The following is a 20063-nucleotide window of genomic DNA, read 5'->3' as shown; positions in this document are numbered from 1 at the left end:
GCACATTCTCCCCATGTCTGCATGGGTTGCACCCCCACAACCCAAAGATGTGCCGTTAGGTAGATTGGCCACACTAAATTGCCCCTTAATTGGAAAAGAAAAATTATTGGGTACTCTAAATTTTTTTTTAAAAATGCAATGCAAATAAGTCATCCTCAATCCCAAGAAACTGCCTAAGAAGGAGAAGAGGAAAGTGTGGGTTCAAGGGAAGATGTTTTCAGTGAGCTGGACAATAAATGAGAGACACTGGAGAGGATAATGTAGTTAAATTCACAAAAATCTATGGAGGGATTAACAAGAGATGAACAACAGAGTGCTCACAAAGGATATCATTTGTAATTTCAGTCATGTCTATTCCAGCAGTGTATAAGAGGGAAAACCTAATTGTAGAGATGCAGATGGTGTTGTAGGAAAGATGGGCGGAGATCTGGGAAGCAACAGTGTGTTAAAACATCTTGGAGAGGCAAAAGAGGTTGGGAGTCTCAGAAAAATTCCGTGCTTTTACTTTGTGCCTCCTTGCTGCATCCTGCTCCCATCTTTTTATGGTATTGCCAGATCCCTATACTCCGGGACACACTTTAAAAGTAAAAGGGTGAAGATTTGAAGGGACTTAAAAACAAGAAGGTAAATTTTAACATTGAGCTGTTGGTAGACCAAAAAGCAATGAAGGTTAGCAAACATAAGGGTGATCAATGAACAGGAATTGGTGCAAGTGAAGAAAGAATGTGGGAAGTCAGTCAGGAGAGCACTGGAATAGTGGAGTACATGGGCCGGAATTTTGAACCCCCCCCGCCCCCCCCATTGGTGATGCGGCGGCTTTTCCCTTGACGGTGGCAGCTCAACACCGGTGGGATCTTCCGTCTGCCAATATCTACGGCTCTTTGCGAACCGCCGGCAGGGGGTCAACGTCGGTGGGACCGGATGATCCCGATGGCGGGAAGGGTCGGAACATCCCACCCATGGATTAGAATTTCAGAAGCAGAAGAGCTGAGTTGGACACTGTTACACTGGTGAAAGTAGTGGGCGGGATTCTGTGATCCTGAAGCGAAGTGTTGACGCCGTCGGAAACGCCGTCGAGTTTCTCGATGGTGTCAACACGGCCTCAGGATCAGCAATTCTGGCCCCTACAGGGGGCCAGCACGGCACTGGAGCGGTTCATGCCGTTCCAGCTGCTGATCCCGGCGTCAACTGGGCACCGCGGGATCCACGCATGCGCAGTGGCACCGGCGCCAACACGCGCACGCGCAGTGGCTTTCTTCGAAGCGCCGGCTCCGACACAACATGACGCAGGACTACAGGGGTTGGCGCAGAAGAAATGAGGCCGCTAGGCCACATTGGAAACACCCCCCCCCCCCCCCCCACACAGTCCGCCCTCCGACCCTTCCATGCCAGGTTCCTGTCGGCTGAGAGCAGGTGTGGACGGCGGCGGGACTCAACGTTTTTCCAACGGCCGCTCGGCCCATCACGGGCCGAGAATCAGCGGGCTCACCGCATAGAGCGGCCCCCGACCAGCGGCAACCATGCCGGCGCCAATGGCCCCGATTCTCTACTCTGTGGAGAATCGCGTGCCGGCGTCGGGGCAGTATGGCCCGATTCGCGCCGGTCGTGGGGATTCTCCGGCCCAGCCCCGGGCTGAGAGAATCCCGCCCAGGTTGTCCTGGTGCTGGAGCAGATATGTGGTCAGAAGTTCATCTTGGGGTCAAAACAGCACCAACTGTGTGAACAAGTTGGCTCAGATTTATACCGCTGCTGGGGAGAGGGATGGAATTGGTGAACAGTGAAGATCATTTGTTGCAGGCACTATACTCGCTTCAGATTTCTCAATATTTAGTTGGAGAAAAATTTTGCTCATTCAATAATGGATATTGGCAATGGCGAAAATCAGAGATAGTGTAGGGGTTAAGAGAGATGCTGTTGAGATAGAGCTGAGTATTGTCAATGTACACGTGATGAAACATGACATTATGTTTTCAGATAGTGGTGCCAAAGGGCAGCATGTAGATGAGAAATAGCAGGGGATAGATCTTTATGAGGAGCTCCATGGATACTGGTGTTGGAGAGGGATGAGATGTCAGTCTAGTGCACTTCCAACCAGTTAGATATCAGAGAAAAGATGTTGGAGGAAGATGGTGGTCAACTATGGCAAAGGCTGCAGGTAAGCCAAGAAGTGTGAGCAGGGAAATTTAACCATGGTCAAGTTAAATTGAGATTTTGATCAAGGCATTTTCAGTGCTGTGGCAGAAGTAGAAAGCCGACTGGAGGAAGTCAAACACGGAACTGTAGAAAACGTGGGCATGTATTTGGGAGGTGACAACACCATAATGGTCCCTGGAAGAAGAAACTGTTGGGGAGGGAGCAATGATTTGCAAAGAAAGGAGGGTTAAGGTACGTTTTTTGAGGAGGTGACGATGGAATTTTTGAAGGGGTGAGTGACAGTGCTTGAAGAGCAGGAACTGTTAACATCGGTTAACATGGAGGCCAGATGTTTGGATGGTCAACATTTTGGTGGGAATAAGGTCAAAGGAAGAGGCGATGGGCCCTGTGAACAAAATGAGTTCCGTGGAAGTAGAATGGAAATGGGATAGCATGTAAGATGTGAGTTCTGGGCCAGGGCAGTGAGGAAAATTAAGGAAAAATTGGCTTGGTGGGCCAGAGCTGGGGAGGGAAGTAATAGACACAGCTGAATGGATGGTTTCAATCTTTGTGACAGGAAAGCTCGTTACTCCTCACACTTGTGTTAGAAGTGAGTGTACAGGAAGCATGGATTTGTGGTGGAGAAAAGAAGCGGGGGGGTTCCAGGATAATCTTTCAATTGTGGGCCGGTCTAACCAACCTTTTCTGTAATGGATATGATGGGAGTAGTGAGGGCACATGCAATGGTGAGGTTAAGGGTGTCGCTGTGAATTTGAGCAGGGGGCTTTATATGGAGGAAGAGATTTATGAGGAAAGGAGTGTATTACACTCAAAGGAGAGAGGAGAGAGGGAAATCGCCTAAAACGAGAAGTCACTCAATGCAGAAGCTGAGGGAAGAAAGCAGTGAGGATATACAGGTGAAAAATTTGGCATGATATTCAGAATCACACATGAGCTGTACTTTTAGCTGCCTAACAGTCTATTCATAACATCAAACTCTCTCCTATCTACTTAACCTGCTCTGAACAAGCGAGTGAGACACCAGCTGGAAGTTTGTTTTCTCTTTAATGAAAATGAAGGAATGTTGGTCATATAGAACATAGAACATTACAGCGCAGTATGGGCCCTTCGGCCCTCGATGTTGCGCCGACCCGTGAAACTATCTGAAGCCTATCTGACCTACACTATTCCATTTTCATCCGTATGTCTATCCAGTGACCACTTAAATGCCCTTAAATTTGGCGAGTCTACTACTGTTGCAGACAGGGCGTTCCACACCCCTACTACTCTCCGAGTAAAGAAACTGCCTCTGACTTCTGTCCTATATCTACCACCCCTCAATTTAAAGCTATGTCCCCTCGTGTTGGTTATCACCATCCGTGGAAAAAGACTCTCACTGTCCACCCTATCTAACCCTCTGACTATCTTATTTATCACAAGTTAAATTACAAGGCCAGGTCATACTGCTATTTTATTAGAATTATTTTGATAAGTCATAGGCTTATGTTCGAGGCTGTTTTTAAGCTGTCAGCCTTTCAGACCTACTAGCTATTTTGAAGCTTCAACTCATTTTTGCAAGGTTGCCATGTATGAAAATTCTTACCTCTGGCCACCTCCCTGAGAGCGGTGTGAAGTAAGATTTCTTCATAGATATTCTCCACTTGAATGAGCTTTGTGTAATCTGCAAAGATGTATTGCTCAAACTTCTGAAGCTCCTGTTGAAGGCAAAAAAGAAGCTTATGCTCAGCTCTTAGCTAACCAGCAAAATATTTTGTATTTACCATTTCAGACTTTCACTTTGCCTCAACAACTCCAATGCAAAGCTTGCACCCATTAAACAAACATGTTCCTTAAGACATGGACCTTTAGTTTGTTGAATGAGAACTCTGAATACAGTAGAGTCATGTGTATCAGCCTATCATATTTGCATACCATGTGCTAATTATTGTACCCTCCTGATTTCCTTAATGCCAATATGATAAAGTAAAAATGATGCCACTAACTCAACAAGTTTTATATAACTGAAATTCAAAAAATGTTTTAAAATGAAATTGTGCAGGCCTCAGGATTGTTTCAATAATTGATGTGAATGCTGAACCGCTGAAATTTCTCTTTTCTTTCCATAAAATTATTAATATATTTATTTTGCGGGTGGCCTGGTAGTACTGTTAGCACTGTTGCTTCACAGCGTCTGGGATCCAGGATTAATTCTGTGTGGGTTTCCTCCGGGCGCTCCGGTTTCCTCCCACAAATCCCGAAAGACATGCTTGTTAGGTGAATTGGACATTCTGAATTCTCCCTCTGTGTACCCGAACAGGCGCCAGAGTGTGACAACTAGGGGATTTTCACAGTAACTTCATTGCAGTGTTAATGTAAGCCTACTTGCGACACTAATAACAATTATTATTATAAAATAGCAGAACGAGGAATTTCAGATGTGAAGTATCTGTACCTATGAATGAAATGAAAATCGCTTATTGTCACGAGTAGGCTTCAAATGAAGTTACTGTGAAAAGCCCCTAGTCGCCACATTCCGGCGCCTGTTCGTGTGAGGCTGTTACGGGAATCGAATCTTGCTGCTGGCCTGCTTGATCTGCTTTCAAAGCCAGCAATTTAGTGTTGTGCTAAACAGCCCAATTGTATTGCCCCACAGCATAATTTCAAAGTCATAGGGGGCGATTCTCCCAAATGGTGCCCAAGTGTTTGCACCGTCGTGAACGTCGTTGCATTTCATGGCGGCGCGAAACAGGCATGGGGATGACCGATTCTGGCCCCCACATGGGGCAGCACAGCGCCAAATGGGCGCCGTACAAACCTGCGCATGCGCGGCGGACTTCTTTAGTGCGCCGGCACCGACTCAACACGGTGTCAGTGTCCAGGGGCCGGCCGCGCAGGAAAGTAGGTCCGGGGGGGGGGGGGGGGGGGGGGGTAAGAGGCTGGCCCGCCGATCGGTGGGTCCCGATTGCGGGCCATACCCCATCGGAGGCCCCCCCCGGGGATAGAGCCCCCTCCCCCCCACAGGCTGCCTCCGATCATTCACACAGAGTTCCCGTCGGCAGCGACCAGGGGTGAACGGCGCTGGCGAAACTCTGTCGTATCCGCACGGCCGCTTGGCCTGTCCGGGCCGGAGAATTGGTGGCCCCGCCGATTCCAGTGGTCCGCGGTCAGCGCCGTGCCGCACCTCGGAGAATCGCGCGCCGGCATCGGGGCGTCGTGGTGCGGTTGCGGCGATTCTCTGGCCCGGGTCTCGGAGAATCACCCCCATAATATTTCAGTCTACATTACAGGAATTAGATTTAGAGAAGTGGTCTGATTAATTGGAGTGTATAATTCAATGTAAGAAAATCATCACAGTTTAGTTTAAAAAGAGACATACGTGGAACATTATTGATTCATAAGGAGCTCATGGAGCAACATGATCTTAAACGTGCCAACTGAAGACTAAAGCACAGGTTAGATTCTCAAAATTTATTGAAGATGTAACAATAAGACCTGGCATCAATCCAGATTTCCTTAAGCCGCAAACTCAATAGGTGCAATCGACCGACCACATCCCGCCGCAATCAGAGTGTGATTTAGGCTTGCAGATCCCTGATCTATTGAGCTAACGGAATCCACCGGCCGTCCCAGGGAGACCCCAGCTGGGGGCCATTCAGTACTGTTCCATACAAATATGGACCAGGCTGAATTGTACCTGGGAGGTCTCCCAGGCCATTGGAAGCCCCTGGGTAGTCAGGGACAGGGCAGAGTATGCCCCTAGCCCTACCTTCTGGACCGCAGGGTGAAGGAGGCTGAAAGGGGGAGGGGAAGGCCTGAATAGGGGGGCCGTCAGCAACCCCATATCAGGGTGCCATCACTTTGGTGGGGGGGGGGGTTTAATGCCCATGTGTGTGGGGGAGTGACATTGCCCCATGGATGGAGGTTGTAGGGGATCTGCAGCTCACTTAGAGATCAGAGAACCCTTTCAAAATGGTGGCCCAAACTCTGAGGAGCCAGTCTGTCCAGTAAATCAGCTCCCCTGTGATGAAAATAATTCTGAGTGCGTGCTTGATCGTGGAGAAACTCCCCAGGTACCAAAATAGTGACCAAGTGTGGTTAGATAGTGGTGGGAACTCGCCGACAGAGCTGGGAGAAACTCCCAGCAAAACCTGCCACAAATGACACTTAGAAACCTTTCCATTGGGATCGCGCCCAATATCTCACTCCCAATTCATAAATTTCCCTGCATTCTGGTTCAGTTATTTCCTTTTCTCCAACTGACTGCAATATTTTTTTTATTTCCCTCATCCCTCTGAGGTAGCTGAAAGTCAGACCTCTGTCTAACACCTTCCATTTCTATTCTCCTCACTTCTCCAGAGCTACAGCAGGAAAAAGGAAATCCAGCAGTGGGCCCAAATATTTTGCTAACATTCACTGCCAAGGATCTCCAGCTATTAAGGTCACCAAAAACACTCTCCCCTCCCAAATCATATGAGTCTTTCCTACTCTTTCAGGGAAAGAAAAAGAAAAATAAGAATAAAAAGATGAGCATTCTGGTTTTCAATCAACTGTTCAAGTGCAACTGTTTCTGAAATTATTGACTCTGCTCCAAGGTTAACTCAGGCAGATTGAACAGCACCAAGAACTAGGGGAAGAATTTAACGGCCTTTCCTGAGATGAGTGGGGAAGCAGGGTGGCCATTTAATCAGGCCGGAGGTTGCCAGGTGGGGACTCCACCACATTCCTGCCCCACTGCCAATTGAGGCCCTGAATTGGTCAATTTATGCCCATAATTAATGCCCATTTACAAGTCTCACCCGCCTCTGCTGATATCTATCTATCACCTGGTGGGGACTCATTATGGGGGAAGCCTGTAAAGTAAATCCTGGCAGGATTGTTTACAGCTTCCAGTTTGGGGAGGGGAGGGGTTATAGAGGGGCACACATCTGCTCTCCAGGTTACATGTGGGTAACCCAGTGCCTCCATTAAATACTGCCCAAGTTGTTTTTACTCAAAGCAATTCTGTAATATAAATGTGATATTGGAAAATATATACGAAAGGGAGCTGAACTAGAATGAAAAATTCCTAAATTAAGCCCCACAACATTAGCAAAACACACTTAAAATGTTTGACCGGAATTCCATTCTCTGATTTGAGTGTTGGGGTTAATGCATGAGGAAGTTGCTCTACTAAAACATCAAAGGGAAGAATTTCAGGCAAGTGTGTTAAATGATGATATATTTGTACCCTAAGTCTCTGTGCAAGTCAATACTTCAAAATTTTGCACACGATGCTTTAGAGAAGTGAACATAGTTCTGTGGCATAAAAAGATAGATTTTTCCAGAGTTAATGTCACCCCATAATCCTCTGATTCTGGTATAGAACTTTGCTCGACAGGATTTTCCATTGCAAGAAATCAACAGGATTACAAATTGATTGAACCAAACTCTGTATCCACAGACTGGCTCCCATTGAATCTTGGCACTGGGCGTGGAGTCTGCCAAAATTAGTCTTTTCATGTCATGTTTATAGTCCAGTTGTAATACAATAATTGCAATCCTTGGTGATGTGATACTTACACGTTTGTAAGTCGGTGCCAATGTTTTCTGTAGTGTTGGCAATGTAACTTGGACCAGGGATTCTTGGAACAACCTCTTCCTTACAGTGCTGCTGTCATGATCATATTGCTGGACGAGAAAATATTCATTTGTAATCTTTGCACATTCTCAAAATGGGTCATATGCAAGGCAAAATTATAAAGGCAAGACATGTTGTTCAATTAAAATGCTAAGATCTAAGATTTCACTTTACTTTCACCTTTATATAATTAGGGAACTGCCCAGCAGTCAATCAACTGGTAAGGAGCTGTTCAGCAGTCAATGAACTATTAAAGAGCTGTCCAGCAGTCAAGCAACTGTCCAGCAGTCAATCAACTATCCAGAAACTGTCCAGCTGTAAAATAATTGTTAAAGAGCTGTCCAGCTGCCAAGGAACTGGTCCACATGTAAAAATAATGTTAAGGAGCTGTCTAGCTGTCAAACCCCCTGTCAAAGATATCAAGGAAGTGTCAAAGTTGTCAAACCTGCCCAGGGAAATGTCGAACATGTCAAGGGACTACCCAAGGATACTAGGTGAGTTGGCATGGAGGGGATATGGGAAAATAGTTTTGGTTGAGGCCATGGGTTGACATGGGGGTATGGGGGCCATGGCAGTAGGTGGGGGAATAGATTGCCATAGGTTGGCATGGATGAGGTGTAGGGAATGTGTAGAGGGAGGAGTCAGGGTGGCGGTTGGAGGAATATTTTTGTTATTTTTTGTTTATTTGAACACAGTTCTGGGGCACAGATGTGGGCCTTGTGCCCAGCCCACCTCCGCAGCTGGCAGCTTGCATATTTGTTCCGGGGTCTCCCACCCGGACTCCAGTTTCAGCAAACCCCCCCCACCCACCAACTGAAAATCTGACTTGCAGCCAAGAAATCATCTGACTCTGTGTTCCCAACCTGGGGTTGGTATCTGTGCCGAAATGTCTTCAACTGGTTACTTTACAAATGAAGGTGAGTATTAATATAGGAACACAGGAACAGAACAATGTTGTTCAGCTCCTCAAACTTGTTTCAATTCAAACATACAAACATACAAATTAGGAGCAGCAATAGGCCACTCGGCCCCTCGAGCCTGCTCTGCCTTTCAATTAAGACCATGGCTGATCTGATTGTAAACTCAACCACACATTTTTTCATGTTTGCTCTTTACATAAGCCCCTATTATTCTTCATTGCTCCATGTCCCTTGATAACCTTACCCAACACAAATCTATCAGCGAGTTCCAAATTTCCATTAGCCTGCGTGAAAATTCATTTCCCAATCTCAATCCCAAATGATCTAGCTTTAATGTTACGATTATGCCCCCTTGTTCGGATTCCAGCTGATATCAGATAGTTTTTCTGCATCTAACATAACAAATCCATCCACCATTTTAAATACGTATATCAGATCAGTGGGCAGCACAGTAGCACAGTGGTTATCGCTGTTGCTTCACAGCTCCTGGGTCCTAGTTTCGATTCCCAGCTTGGGTCACTGTCTGTGCGGAGTCTGCACGTTCTCCCCGTGTCTGTGTGGGTTTCGTTCGGGTGCTCCGGGTTCCTCCCACAAGATGTGCTGTTAGGTGAATTGGATATTCTGAATTCTCCCTGTTTACCCGGAATGTGGCGACTAGGGGCTTTTCACAGTAACTTCATTGCAGTGTTAATGTAAGCCTACTTGTGACAATAAAGATTATTATTATTAATATTAGATCACCCTTTCAACCTTCCAACTCAAGCTAGGTTTATGTAACCTGTCATAAAGATTTAATTCTGGTATCATGATGGTGAATCTGCATCCCTTGCAAGGTAAGCAAATCCTTCCTGAGGATTGGTACTCAATACTGAACACAGTGCTTCACATGGGCTCTCACCAATCCTCTGTACAACTGAGGCATAGTTTAATCACTTCTATATTCCAACACTGAGATAGAGGCCAACATCCCCTTTGCATCTTTGATTAAGTTTTACACTTGTGGAATAACAGTTAATAGTTTGTGCACACGAGTAACCCTTTTTGGTCGTATGAAGCTCTGAACCTCCTGACTGTCAGGTGCAGCTTTACTTTGAGATACAAACTGAATGAGCTCATGTTTTCTCACATTAAACTTCATCTGCCATTGATTTATCCACTCACTCAGACTGACCCCGCCCCTCTGTAAGTCAATGCTCTCATCAACACAAGTTGCTGATCCCCTAACCTCCTGACCAGATATTCACCATGACAGAGAGCCGTTTTGTTGGGGTGAAATTGTGGGTAAAGTACGTTTGGAATGTGCATGTTTTACGGGGGTGAGCTGGCCATTTTATTCAGCAATTTCCTCCACTCAGATTTTGGTAGCCTACAAATGTGGAACCCAAAGAGTGCAAAGTAGACCTGGTAAGAGTAAGTCTGAGCTTGGTGCATTTTTTTGGACAGTCAGGGGACCTATTTGGAGAGGTATGGTACCCCTGTGGAATTTGCTTTAAAATTTTATTCGAACCCCCTTAAGTGACATAAAACAAATTCGAATTGTCTTCCCTTAACCCAAGGTAGGAAGGGAGTGAGGCTCCTAGTCAATTATTGTTGCCCATACTGACTTGTGCACCCACGTGCAAGGAAGAGATTGTACTGAAAAATGGCGCATAGCATGGCACTGTCACATATAGAGGTCACAGAAGCCAGTCGGCGTGAGCAGCCAGAGGTCAGAGGGAGGGCAGAAGGTCAGGGGGAAAAGGCTGCTGTCTGTGAACCAGGAAGGAGGAGGAACAGAGGCAGGACAACCAGGTGGGAAGGATGTACAGACCTCAACATGATGGAGAACTAATGCTGAAGGAAACGGAGGCAAACCATGAGATGATGGTAGATGTATGACACATGGTCCAGCATCAACTTGAGCCACAATCCATCGACCCCCATGCCCTGCCAATGGCTGTGAAGGTAACTGTCGCTCTCAACCTTTATAGCTCATGATTATTTCAAAGGCCCAGCAGAAGACATATTGGGGATGGCACAGTAGCACAGTGGTTAGCACTGTTACTTCACTGTACCAGGGATCTGGGTTTGATTCCCAGTTTGGGTCACTGTCTGTGCGGAGTCTGCACGTTCTCCCCGTGTCAGCGTGGGTGTCTTCCTGGTAATCAGTTTCCTCCCACAATGTTCCGAAAGACGTGCTTTTTAGGTGAATTGGACATTCTGAATTCTCTCTTCAGTTTATCCGAATAGGCACTGTAGTGTGGCGACTAGGGGATTTTCACAGTAACTTCATTGCAGTGTTAATGCAGCCTACTTGTGACATTAATAAAGATTATTATTACATATCTGATATATCCCAGTCAGCAGCACACGGCTTCATTAAGGCTGTAACTAATGCCCTGTTTGTTCATGTGATGATCACATTCATTTCCCAATAAATTTGGTGTCTGAGACAAAGACAACCTTAGCTTTTTCCCAATTAGGAGGCTTCGTTCAGGTTGGGAACTATTGATTACACCCATGTTGCCATAAAGGCCCCAGCTCAACATGCAAACAGCTTTGTCAACTGATTACTCCGTCAGTATACAGGTGGTTTGTGGGCACCACAAGGTCTTCCTCCATCTATGTGCAAGGTTCCCTGGCAGCTGCAACCACTCCTTTTTACTAAGGAGTTCCCAACTCCCTCATCCACCGATGCAGATCCATTATTGGCTTCCAGGAGACAAGGGATACGAACTTGGATAATGGCCCGCTTTAGGAGCCCACAAACAAAGTCAGAATGTAACTATAACAGCAGCCATGTCATCAACAGGACCACCAACTGCCATTTTAAAGATGTCTTTCAGAGCCTCAATCATTCAGAGGGATCTTTGCAATATGCCCCAGCAAGGGCATCAAGAATGGTCGTGGTGTGCTGCTGTACAACATTGTGCAGCAGAGGGGGGTCTACAAATTGATGACAACAGCGCCATGGGGCAGGGTTGCAACCTTTGACGAGGAGGAATATGGCAGTGATGAGGAGGAGGATGAAGTTCCTGTCCATTTGGAAGATTTTGAAATAGATGAGGATGAGGAGGCCGCCAATGTGAGAGTAGCTGGAAGGTATGATGTGTAGCAGGGCTGATTCTGTGCAGGAAGGGATCATCGCCAGATGGGTCCTTGTATAAAGCAGATTCTCATAAGGTTCCCCAATATCAAAATTGTCATTAACCAGTCTCTGGTGACATTGTTCGACGTAATGAACCGTCACAATTATCAAAGGATAGTCCACCCCCCACAAGGGAAAGAATAAATGTCAATGAGTTGGACTCAGTCAAATTCATACGGCTAAAACCTTCACCATCATAGCCATTGGCCTCATCATATTGCAAACTCACATAGTAAGAAGTTATTCACACACTTGCCCTTTGACATAAATGCCAGTGTCTGTAAATATCAAAAAAGCATCATAGAATCCCTATGGCAGAAGGAGGCCAATCGGCCCATTGTGTCTGCACCTACCCTCCGAAACAGCACCCTACCTAGGTCCGTGCACTAGCCCCAGAACCTCTCCTAAACCTTGAAACTAAGGAGCAATTTTGCATGATCAGTCCACTGATCCTGCACATTTTTTGGCTGTGGGTGTAAACCAGAGAACCCAAAGGAAACCCACACAGGCACGGGGAGAATGTGCAAACTCCACACAGTCACCCAAGGTCAGAATCGAATCAGGTCCCTGGCACTGAGCGGCAGCAGTGATAGCCATTATGCCACAGTGTCGGCCCATGAGGAGCTGTGAGGGGCCCATTTCACTGAACCTTCCAAACTGCATCCATGCCCACAATGCTGAGAGTGACACAATGTCAGAATTCAAACGCTATACTTGCTACTTGTATGTTGCAGCATACACGAAGATAAGGCATCTCAAACAAAACAAGCCCATAACTGCTGAAAGAGCTTGGGCACGGGCAGCACGGTGGCACAGTGGTTAGCACTGCTGCCTCAAGGCACTGAGAATCCGGGTTCGATACCGGCCCCGGGTCATTGTCCTTGTGGAGTTTGCTCATTCTCCCGATGTCTGCGTTGGTCTCCCCCACACAACCCAAAGATGTGCAAGGTAGGTGGATTGGTCATGCTAAATTGCCTCTTAATTGGAATTTTTTTAAAAAGCGCTTGGGCAGAAATTCTCTCTTCTCTGCGCACCCTACCTGGGAGCAACCATCTGGAACTTAGTGTAATTTCAAATCTGGGTTTACAACTTTCTATTCCTTCAAGTCATTGATATATCTGGGGATGCCTCAACACAGTCCTGTAGGGAACACCACTTGTCATCAATTAACAAGTATTCCTATTATCCATAGAACCATAGAATCCCTACAGTGCAGAAGGAGGCCATTTGGCCGATCGAATCTGCACCTATATCTAACGCAACATGGTATATGTCAGAAGGACAATACTTTACACAATGACTTTCTTTACTGATAATTAGTCAAATCCATTGTGACAGGTAGATTCAATTTGTAAATATCTCTAGTATTATTGCAATTGAAGCTTTTATAATTCCTTACCTTTAACACTCGTTGCTTGACTTTTTCAATGGATGTTACAGTTTTTGATGAATTGTTCTTCAATGTGTCAGACAACAGTTGTTCAAATGTGTAGACCGCATTGTCCATCAGCTGAGGATAATAAATGGAAGGCCTTACACAGTAAAACTAAATTAGGAATCAAAGCTTAACTGATCTGAATTTTGTTCACCAAACATGAAGTCACATCACCAGAGCCAAAAGGAGGAACCAACCCCATTTCAGCCAATGACAAGCCCCCGTGCAACATATTGGTGCCAATTAAGGATGGTGATTTGCTCCCAATATCTTCTGGCCCAATTATAGGGCCAGCAGCACAACAGCCTCAACAAGGCCACTACTAGAGGTGGGCCAATGCTGCAGCCACACCTCCACGGAGAGGCTGCTGCAATGGCAAGGTGTCCTCAAACACAAATGAGTTGGGCTGGGGAGACGATGGAGAGAGACAGGTAAGCCCCAGCAATCAGCAAGAGGAGGTGAAGTTATTGAGCATTGATGGGGCTGTTACCATGAATGTGCATTGCCACTAGGGTTCCCTCCATGTGCCATGAGATGTCTATAAAGGAGGCTTCCCCCAAATCTGCCAGGTTTCACCAGTGGTCTCCCCATGTGGCAACAGACCTGCAGGTAAGAAGTGGCCCTTAATTGGATACTTAAGTGGCTCAGTTAGCCATGCGGTGAGTGGCCAAGCCACTCTTACTTCTACAAATATGCCATAGCAGCTGGATTTTATGTGGCTAGTAGTAGAGGTATTACGGCTAACCTCAGCTGGGTTATGAAGGAAAATATAATCATATGAGGTTCTCCCATATAATTATTCTGGCAATCCAACTGCATCCATGAAAATATTTGTCCCATTCCATAGTGCAGGAACACATACTATCCCAATGTTACCCAAATTATGACAAATGAGTTTAACTTACTTTAAAGGACTCCAGGTTAAAGAACTTTAACGACACCAGGTTAAAGGACTTTAACTTGGTGTTGTAAGACTTCTAACTAATTATGATGACAGACAATGGATCAATGCTGAGATTTCCTTGAGGTCTATGTCTGGGTCCTAAGCCACAAAGGCATATACACATTGAGAAATGTGGGGAATTATTGTGACTACTTCAATCGGGTTCACATACAACCTATGTAGGCTGGTTACAGAAGTGGAACTTTAATTTTATGTTAATGAGCACCCCAGAATACTGTACCTACTTCTTGCATGAAGGTCTGAGTTGTTTGAATCAACCATTGTGTATTGCTGAACTTGAACCGGTTCTTCAACTCCTGAATCTGGTCTTGAAGGGGGCTAACTTTATTATAACAAGGCTGCATTTTCACAGCATTAAAAGGAAGGTTCATCAACTGATCCAGGTACTAAACAAAGAAAATTAGATCAAAGTGAGAAATTAGTAACTTAACAAATGGTGTTTTCCTAAAATTGAGATTGTTGATGATAAGGATAACGTTTTGTAAAATGTTCCTCTTTGAATACTGACCCGTTGTCCTTTGCGTGACCAAATTTGCTTTTTTTTTGGTAGCTGGAAATTCCCTCAGACTAAAACTTTTCTGCACATTTTGTGACCGTTCCTTTTTACCACCACTGTATATATTTCTCGATACAAAATACCTGAGTTATGGACAATCACACATGGAGTAGGTAATCTCCTTTCCCTGTCCCAGTTTGCAACTCCACACATATGCCTCTTTCTCAAGCAGCTCCCCTGCCCAGATACTAGTCTGACTGACAGACTTGGCTCCTTGTTGGGTGGGGTCATCTTTGGATGGAGGAGCTAAAGAAGGTAAGCTTGCTGGGCTTTGTGGAAGGACTCTTGCTCCTCTTGGCCTACAGGTAATTCTGTAAAGGCACCTATCTTTTCCATCCAGCTGTCCTCAACTCCCTTTGGCTGCCGGGTTCATCAGGACACAGAAAACCCTGTTGACTAGGTTCAAACCTTGAAAACAGGCCAACCCACCTTCTGGAGGTGGTTTCATTGCCTGTATTCCCATCCCACCTTCGGTAAAACCAGAGGTGGGCAGGTTGGGGTTGGAATGGGATCAGGTTATAGATTTAAAACATTAAAAGTACCTCCTCTCCCCCACACCCCATGAGTTCAAACACTGACTTCTCATTTTTGAATTTAGATGTAGGCTGAAAGTCTAATCTTTTCTTTAAGTCTTCTTTTTAAGGTGTTTGATAAGGTGTAAGGTACCTCACAAAAGGTTAAGTCATAAGATAAGAGCCCATGGTGTTGGAGGTAGTATGTTACCATGGATAGAGAATTGGCTAATGGGCAGGAAACAGTGAGTGAGTATAAGGGATTCTTTTTCAGGTTGGTGATCTGTAACCAGTGAGGTTCCACAGGAATCAGTGCTGGGACTACAAACATTTCCAGTATATATTAATGACTTGGAGGAAGGAAGCAAATTTACTGTAGCCAAAATTGCACAAATATAGGTGGAAAGGCAAGTTGCGAGAGGGATATAAACAATTTGCAAAGAGATAATAATAGGTTAAATAGGTTTCAATAAATTTTAAGGTACTGTTGCTAAATTGGGGGAAGGAACTGAAGAATCTAGATTGGGGGTGGATGATCAAGGGTAAATCAACATCTGGCATGTGGCAGGCTTTCAAATGTCAGCTGATAGGAATTCAGGACCGGCATGTTCCTGTGAGGCAGAAGGACAAGTATGGCAAGTTTTGGGAACCTTGAGCCTAGTCCAAAAGAAAAAGGAAGCATTTGTGAGGGCAAGAAGCTGAGAACAGACGAAGACCGTGAGGAATGCAAGAAATGTGGGAAAGAACTTCAGCAAGGAGACAGAAGGGATAAAAGGGATCACGAAGAATCATTAGCAAACAGGATTAAGGAAAATCCCAAGGCTTTTTATACGTGTATAAAGAACAAGAGGGTAGCCAGGGAAAGGGTTGCCCCTCAAGGACAGGGGAGAGAATCTATGGGTGGAGCCAGAGGAAATGGGTGAGGTGCTAAATGAGTACTTTGCATCGGTATTTACCAAAGAGAAGGACTTTATAGATGATGAGTCTGGGGAAGGGCGTGTAGATAGTTTGGGTCACACTGAGATCAAAAAGGAGGGGATGTTGGGTGTCCTGAAAAACATGATGGTAGATAAGTCCCCAGAGCCCAATGTGATCTACCCCAGAATACTGAGGGAGGCAAGGGAGGACATTGCTGAGGCCTTGACAGAAACCTTTCTATCCTCACTGGCTACAGGGGAGGTCCCAGAGGATTGGAGAATATCTAATGTTGTTCTTTGTTTAAGCAGGGTAGCAAGGATAATCCAGGTAATTACAGGCCGGTGAGCCTTACATCAGTGGTAGGGGAATTATTGGAGAGGATTCTTTGAGACAGGATTTACTCCCATTTGGAAGCAAGTGGACATATTCGCAAGAGGCAGCATGGTTTTGTGAAAGGGAGGTCACTAACTAGATCAAGTTTTTTGAGTAAGTAACAAAGATGATTGATGAAGGTCAGGCAGTGGATGTTGTCTACATGGACTTCAGTAAAGGTTTTGACAATGTCCCTCATAGCAGACTGGTACAGACTGTGTACAGATGTCACACGGGATCAGAGATGAGCTGGCAAGATGGATACAGAACTGGCTCGGTCACAGAAGACAGAGGGTGGCAGTGGAAGGTTAATTTTCTGATTGGAGGGCTGTGATTAGTGGTGTTAGGCCACATTTGGAACATTCTCACAAAAAGTTTCAAAATTGATTTGTGGCAGGTTTTTCAGGGAATTTCCCATCGGCTCTACCAGCGAGTTCCCCACTGCTTTTCAATGACACATAGTCACTCTTTTGGGCCCTGGGGAGTTTCTCGCTGGTTTACCCCACACCTAGAATTTTTTTCAGCCCTGGGGAGCTGAACTCACCCAATCTCTAAATGAGCTTGTGGGCTGCCAACAGCGCCCCCCCCCCCCTCCCCCCCACCCATGGGCAATGTCACCCCCCCCCCCCCCCCGACACACACATGGACACTATCCCACACACCCCAATGAGGACACCCTGCTTTTGGGTCCATGGGGGTCCCCCCTATTCAGCCTCCCCCCCCCCCCCCCCCCCCCCAGTCCCTTTACAGCACCTTCTTCCTTTTTGAACCCCCACCCATCATACACCCCAACCTCCCGGAGGCCTCTACTTACCTGCCCTGCAGTCCTCCACCCTTTAAGCCCCCCCCTCCCCCCCATCCTCATTTCATGCGCATGGCCCCCTTGGCCCTTTGCAGTGCCACCCTGATACTCAGGCACCCTTGCACTGCCACCCTGGCACCTAGGCAATGCTCTTTCTGCCTTAGCAGTGGCATTCAGGCACCTTGGCACCCATGTTCCAAGTAGAATGTCAGGGAGCCACCCTGCACTTACCCTGGCCACCCTGTGGTCTGTGGTAACCTGGGAGGCCCTCCGGGCTCTGTTCTGCCTGGTTCACATTTGCGTGGACCAGCACTGATAGGCACCTGACTGCAGCCTCTCTGGAGAGGCCGAGGAATTGTGGGATGAAGCTGGATCCTGCGCAGTGAGGTCGTAAGTATCTTTACGACCTACTTCCGTGAGTGTCATTTGGTCCTGCCCATTTGTGGTTCTGACTCTGAAATCTCGCAGGACTTTGGAGAATCCCAGGAGGCAAGGAGCCTGCCGGGAGGCTCGCTGCAAACCATTCCTGGCATTCTCCAGCCGCATTGCACTCAAACGAGAGCACAACGCAGCCGGAGATTCACGCCCATGGTGTTCAATTCTACCAAAAGGATGTTGGAGGCTTTGGAGAGGATACAAAAGAGGTTTATCAGGATGTTGCCTGGTATGGAGGGTATTAGCTATGAGGAGAGGTTGGATAAATTCGGTTTGTTCTCACTGGAACGACGGAGGTTGAGAGACGACCAGATTGAAGTCTACAAAATTATGAGGAGTATGAACATAGTGGATAGTCAGAAGCTTTTTCCCAGGGCGGAAGAGTCAATTACTAGGGGACATAGGTTTAAGGTGTGAGGGGTAAAGTTCAGAGGAAATGTACAAGGGAAGCTTTTTATACAGGGGGTAGTGGGTGCCTGGAACTTGTTGCCGGAGGAGGTGGTGGAAGCAGGTACAATAGTGACATTTAAGGAGGTTCTTAAAAATACATGAATAGGATGGGAATAGAGGGATACAGACCTCAGAAGTGTAGAAGGTTTTAGGTTCAATGGGCAGCATGGTCAGAGCAGGCTTGGAGGACCGAAGGGCCTGTTCCTGTGCTGTACTTTTCTTTGTTCATTATATTTTCTTAGGTGGGCAAAAATGTTGGAAAATGGAATATAATATGGGGAAAATGTTAAGTTGTTCATTTTGGAAGACAGAACAAAAGAAGCGTATTACTTAAATGGAAAAAAACTGTACAAAGCTGCAACTCAAGGGACTTGGGGGCACTTGTGTACAAAACACAGAGTGGGCTCACAGGTGCAGCAGGCAATCAGGAACACTAATGGAATGTTGGCCCTTATTTCAAGGGGGTTAGAGCATAAGAGTATACGGGACATCGCGATCGGGATCCCGCCCATTGTGATCCAGTCTCTCAGAGTGAAATCGGTTTAGAAGATGACTTACCTCTGCCTTCGCTGGATCGATAGGTCACCCGGTATCTACTGGCCTCGCCAAGGAGACCCCAGCCAGGCGCCTTTCAGTACTGGTCCCCACAAATGGGGACCAGGCAGGACAGTGCCTGGGGGGGGGAGTTCCTCAGATGATCGGAGGCCCATGGGTGGTCGGCATTCGGGCCAGCATGGAACTGCCAGGGTTCCCAAGTGGCACCACCAGGCTGGAAGGGGCACTACTAGGGTGCCAAGCTGGCAGTGCCAAGGTGTCAAGCTGACATTGTGTCCACCGGGGATAGGGCCCGGAGGTGATCTGCCCATATATGGTAGGGTGTGGGGCCCAAGGACCCCGGCAGGTGATTTGGGGCTGGGGGGTGGTGAGATTCAGGCGCCATTTAAAACTGGCGCCGCATCCCTTCCTGCACTGAGGAGCTCCATTCATTGGAGCTCCTCAGTGCAGGAAATGAGGCTAAGAGTGGCCTCGGCAGGGCATTCCCTGCCAGGGCACAAAAACAAGACAGAGTGCCATTAGATAGCTGAGTCATTCCCGGTGCTACAAGCACCAGGAACGACCCTGCTAATCATGCCTAGAACGGCACTGTTTTATTTTGGTTAGATCACGCCCTTAAGCTATATATTGTATTATATGTATCTGTTGCAGTATTTAAAAAAAGCCTTGGTTGGGGTGTGTCTATATCTGCTGCAGTAATATATATATTTTTTAAATCATGGTTTGAAAGACAGCCAGGTTTTGTGGCTGCAAAAGATACAATTAAGATGCTGCAAAAGTCAGATCATCATTCTTTCAAACCCTGTTTATGTTTACAAAGAGAGGCCTAATTAAGTTTTGTTATGATTTCTGGAGATTCCTGAGAGTGGATAATTTGCAGCATTGTGTTCAAACTTAAGTAAGTAGGTCATGGGATTTGAGTGGTTGGTGGGAGGAGCCAGGTCTGTAGCAGGTAGTTTCGTTTAGATTTGGTTCTGGCTGGAAGCTGTGAGCTGAAAAGGAGCTTCTGCAGAAGGCTGTCAGAGCTTCAGTGTTAATCTTAAAAAAATTTTTTAAAATAAATTTAGAGTACCCAATTCATTTTTTCCAATTAAGGGACAATTTAGCGTGGCCAATCCACCTAACCTGCACATCTTTGGGTTGTTGGGGCAAAACCCGTGCAAACACGGGGAGAATGTGCAAACTCCACAAGGACAGTGACCCAGAGCCAGGATCGAACCTGGCTCCTCGGCGCCGTGAGGCTGCAGGGCTAACCCACTGCGCCACC

At 46.4% G+C, this 20063-nt stretch overlaps 1 protein-coding gene across 2 annotated transcripts in view; it reads right to left on the bottom strand.

Moving 5' to 3' along the window:
- niban1a (niban apoptosis regulator 1a) overlaps nt 1-20063 on the bottom strand; it is a 225157-nt gene that overhangs the window by 7893 nt on the left and 197201 nt on the right. For both annotated transcript variants that reach the window (XM_038794649.1, XM_038794650.1), the window contains exons 10-13: nt 14421-14582; nt 13197-13307; nt 7693-7800; nt 3737-3848 (exon numbers count right to left, since the gene is read on the bottom strand). In XM_038794649.1, the coding sequence (XP_038650577.1) occupies nt 3737-3848; nt 7693-7800; nt 13197-13307; nt 14421-14582 (493 nt within the window). The remainder of the gene's footprint in view (nt 1-3736; nt 3849-7692; nt 7801-13196; nt 13308-14420; nt 14583-20063) is intronic.

The sequence above is a fragment of the Scyliorhinus canicula genome, chromosome 4 (genome assembly GCF_902713615.1).
Source record: "Scyliorhinus canicula chromosome 4, sScyCan1.1, whole genome shotgun sequence".
NCBI classification, from domain to species: domain Eukaryota; kingdom Metazoa; phylum Chordata; class Chondrichthyes; order Carcharhiniformes; family Scyliorhinidae; genus Scyliorhinus; species Scyliorhinus canicula.
The sequence above is the reverse complement of the archived record's forward strand: the minus strand, read 5'-3'. Positions and strand labels throughout refer to the sequence as shown.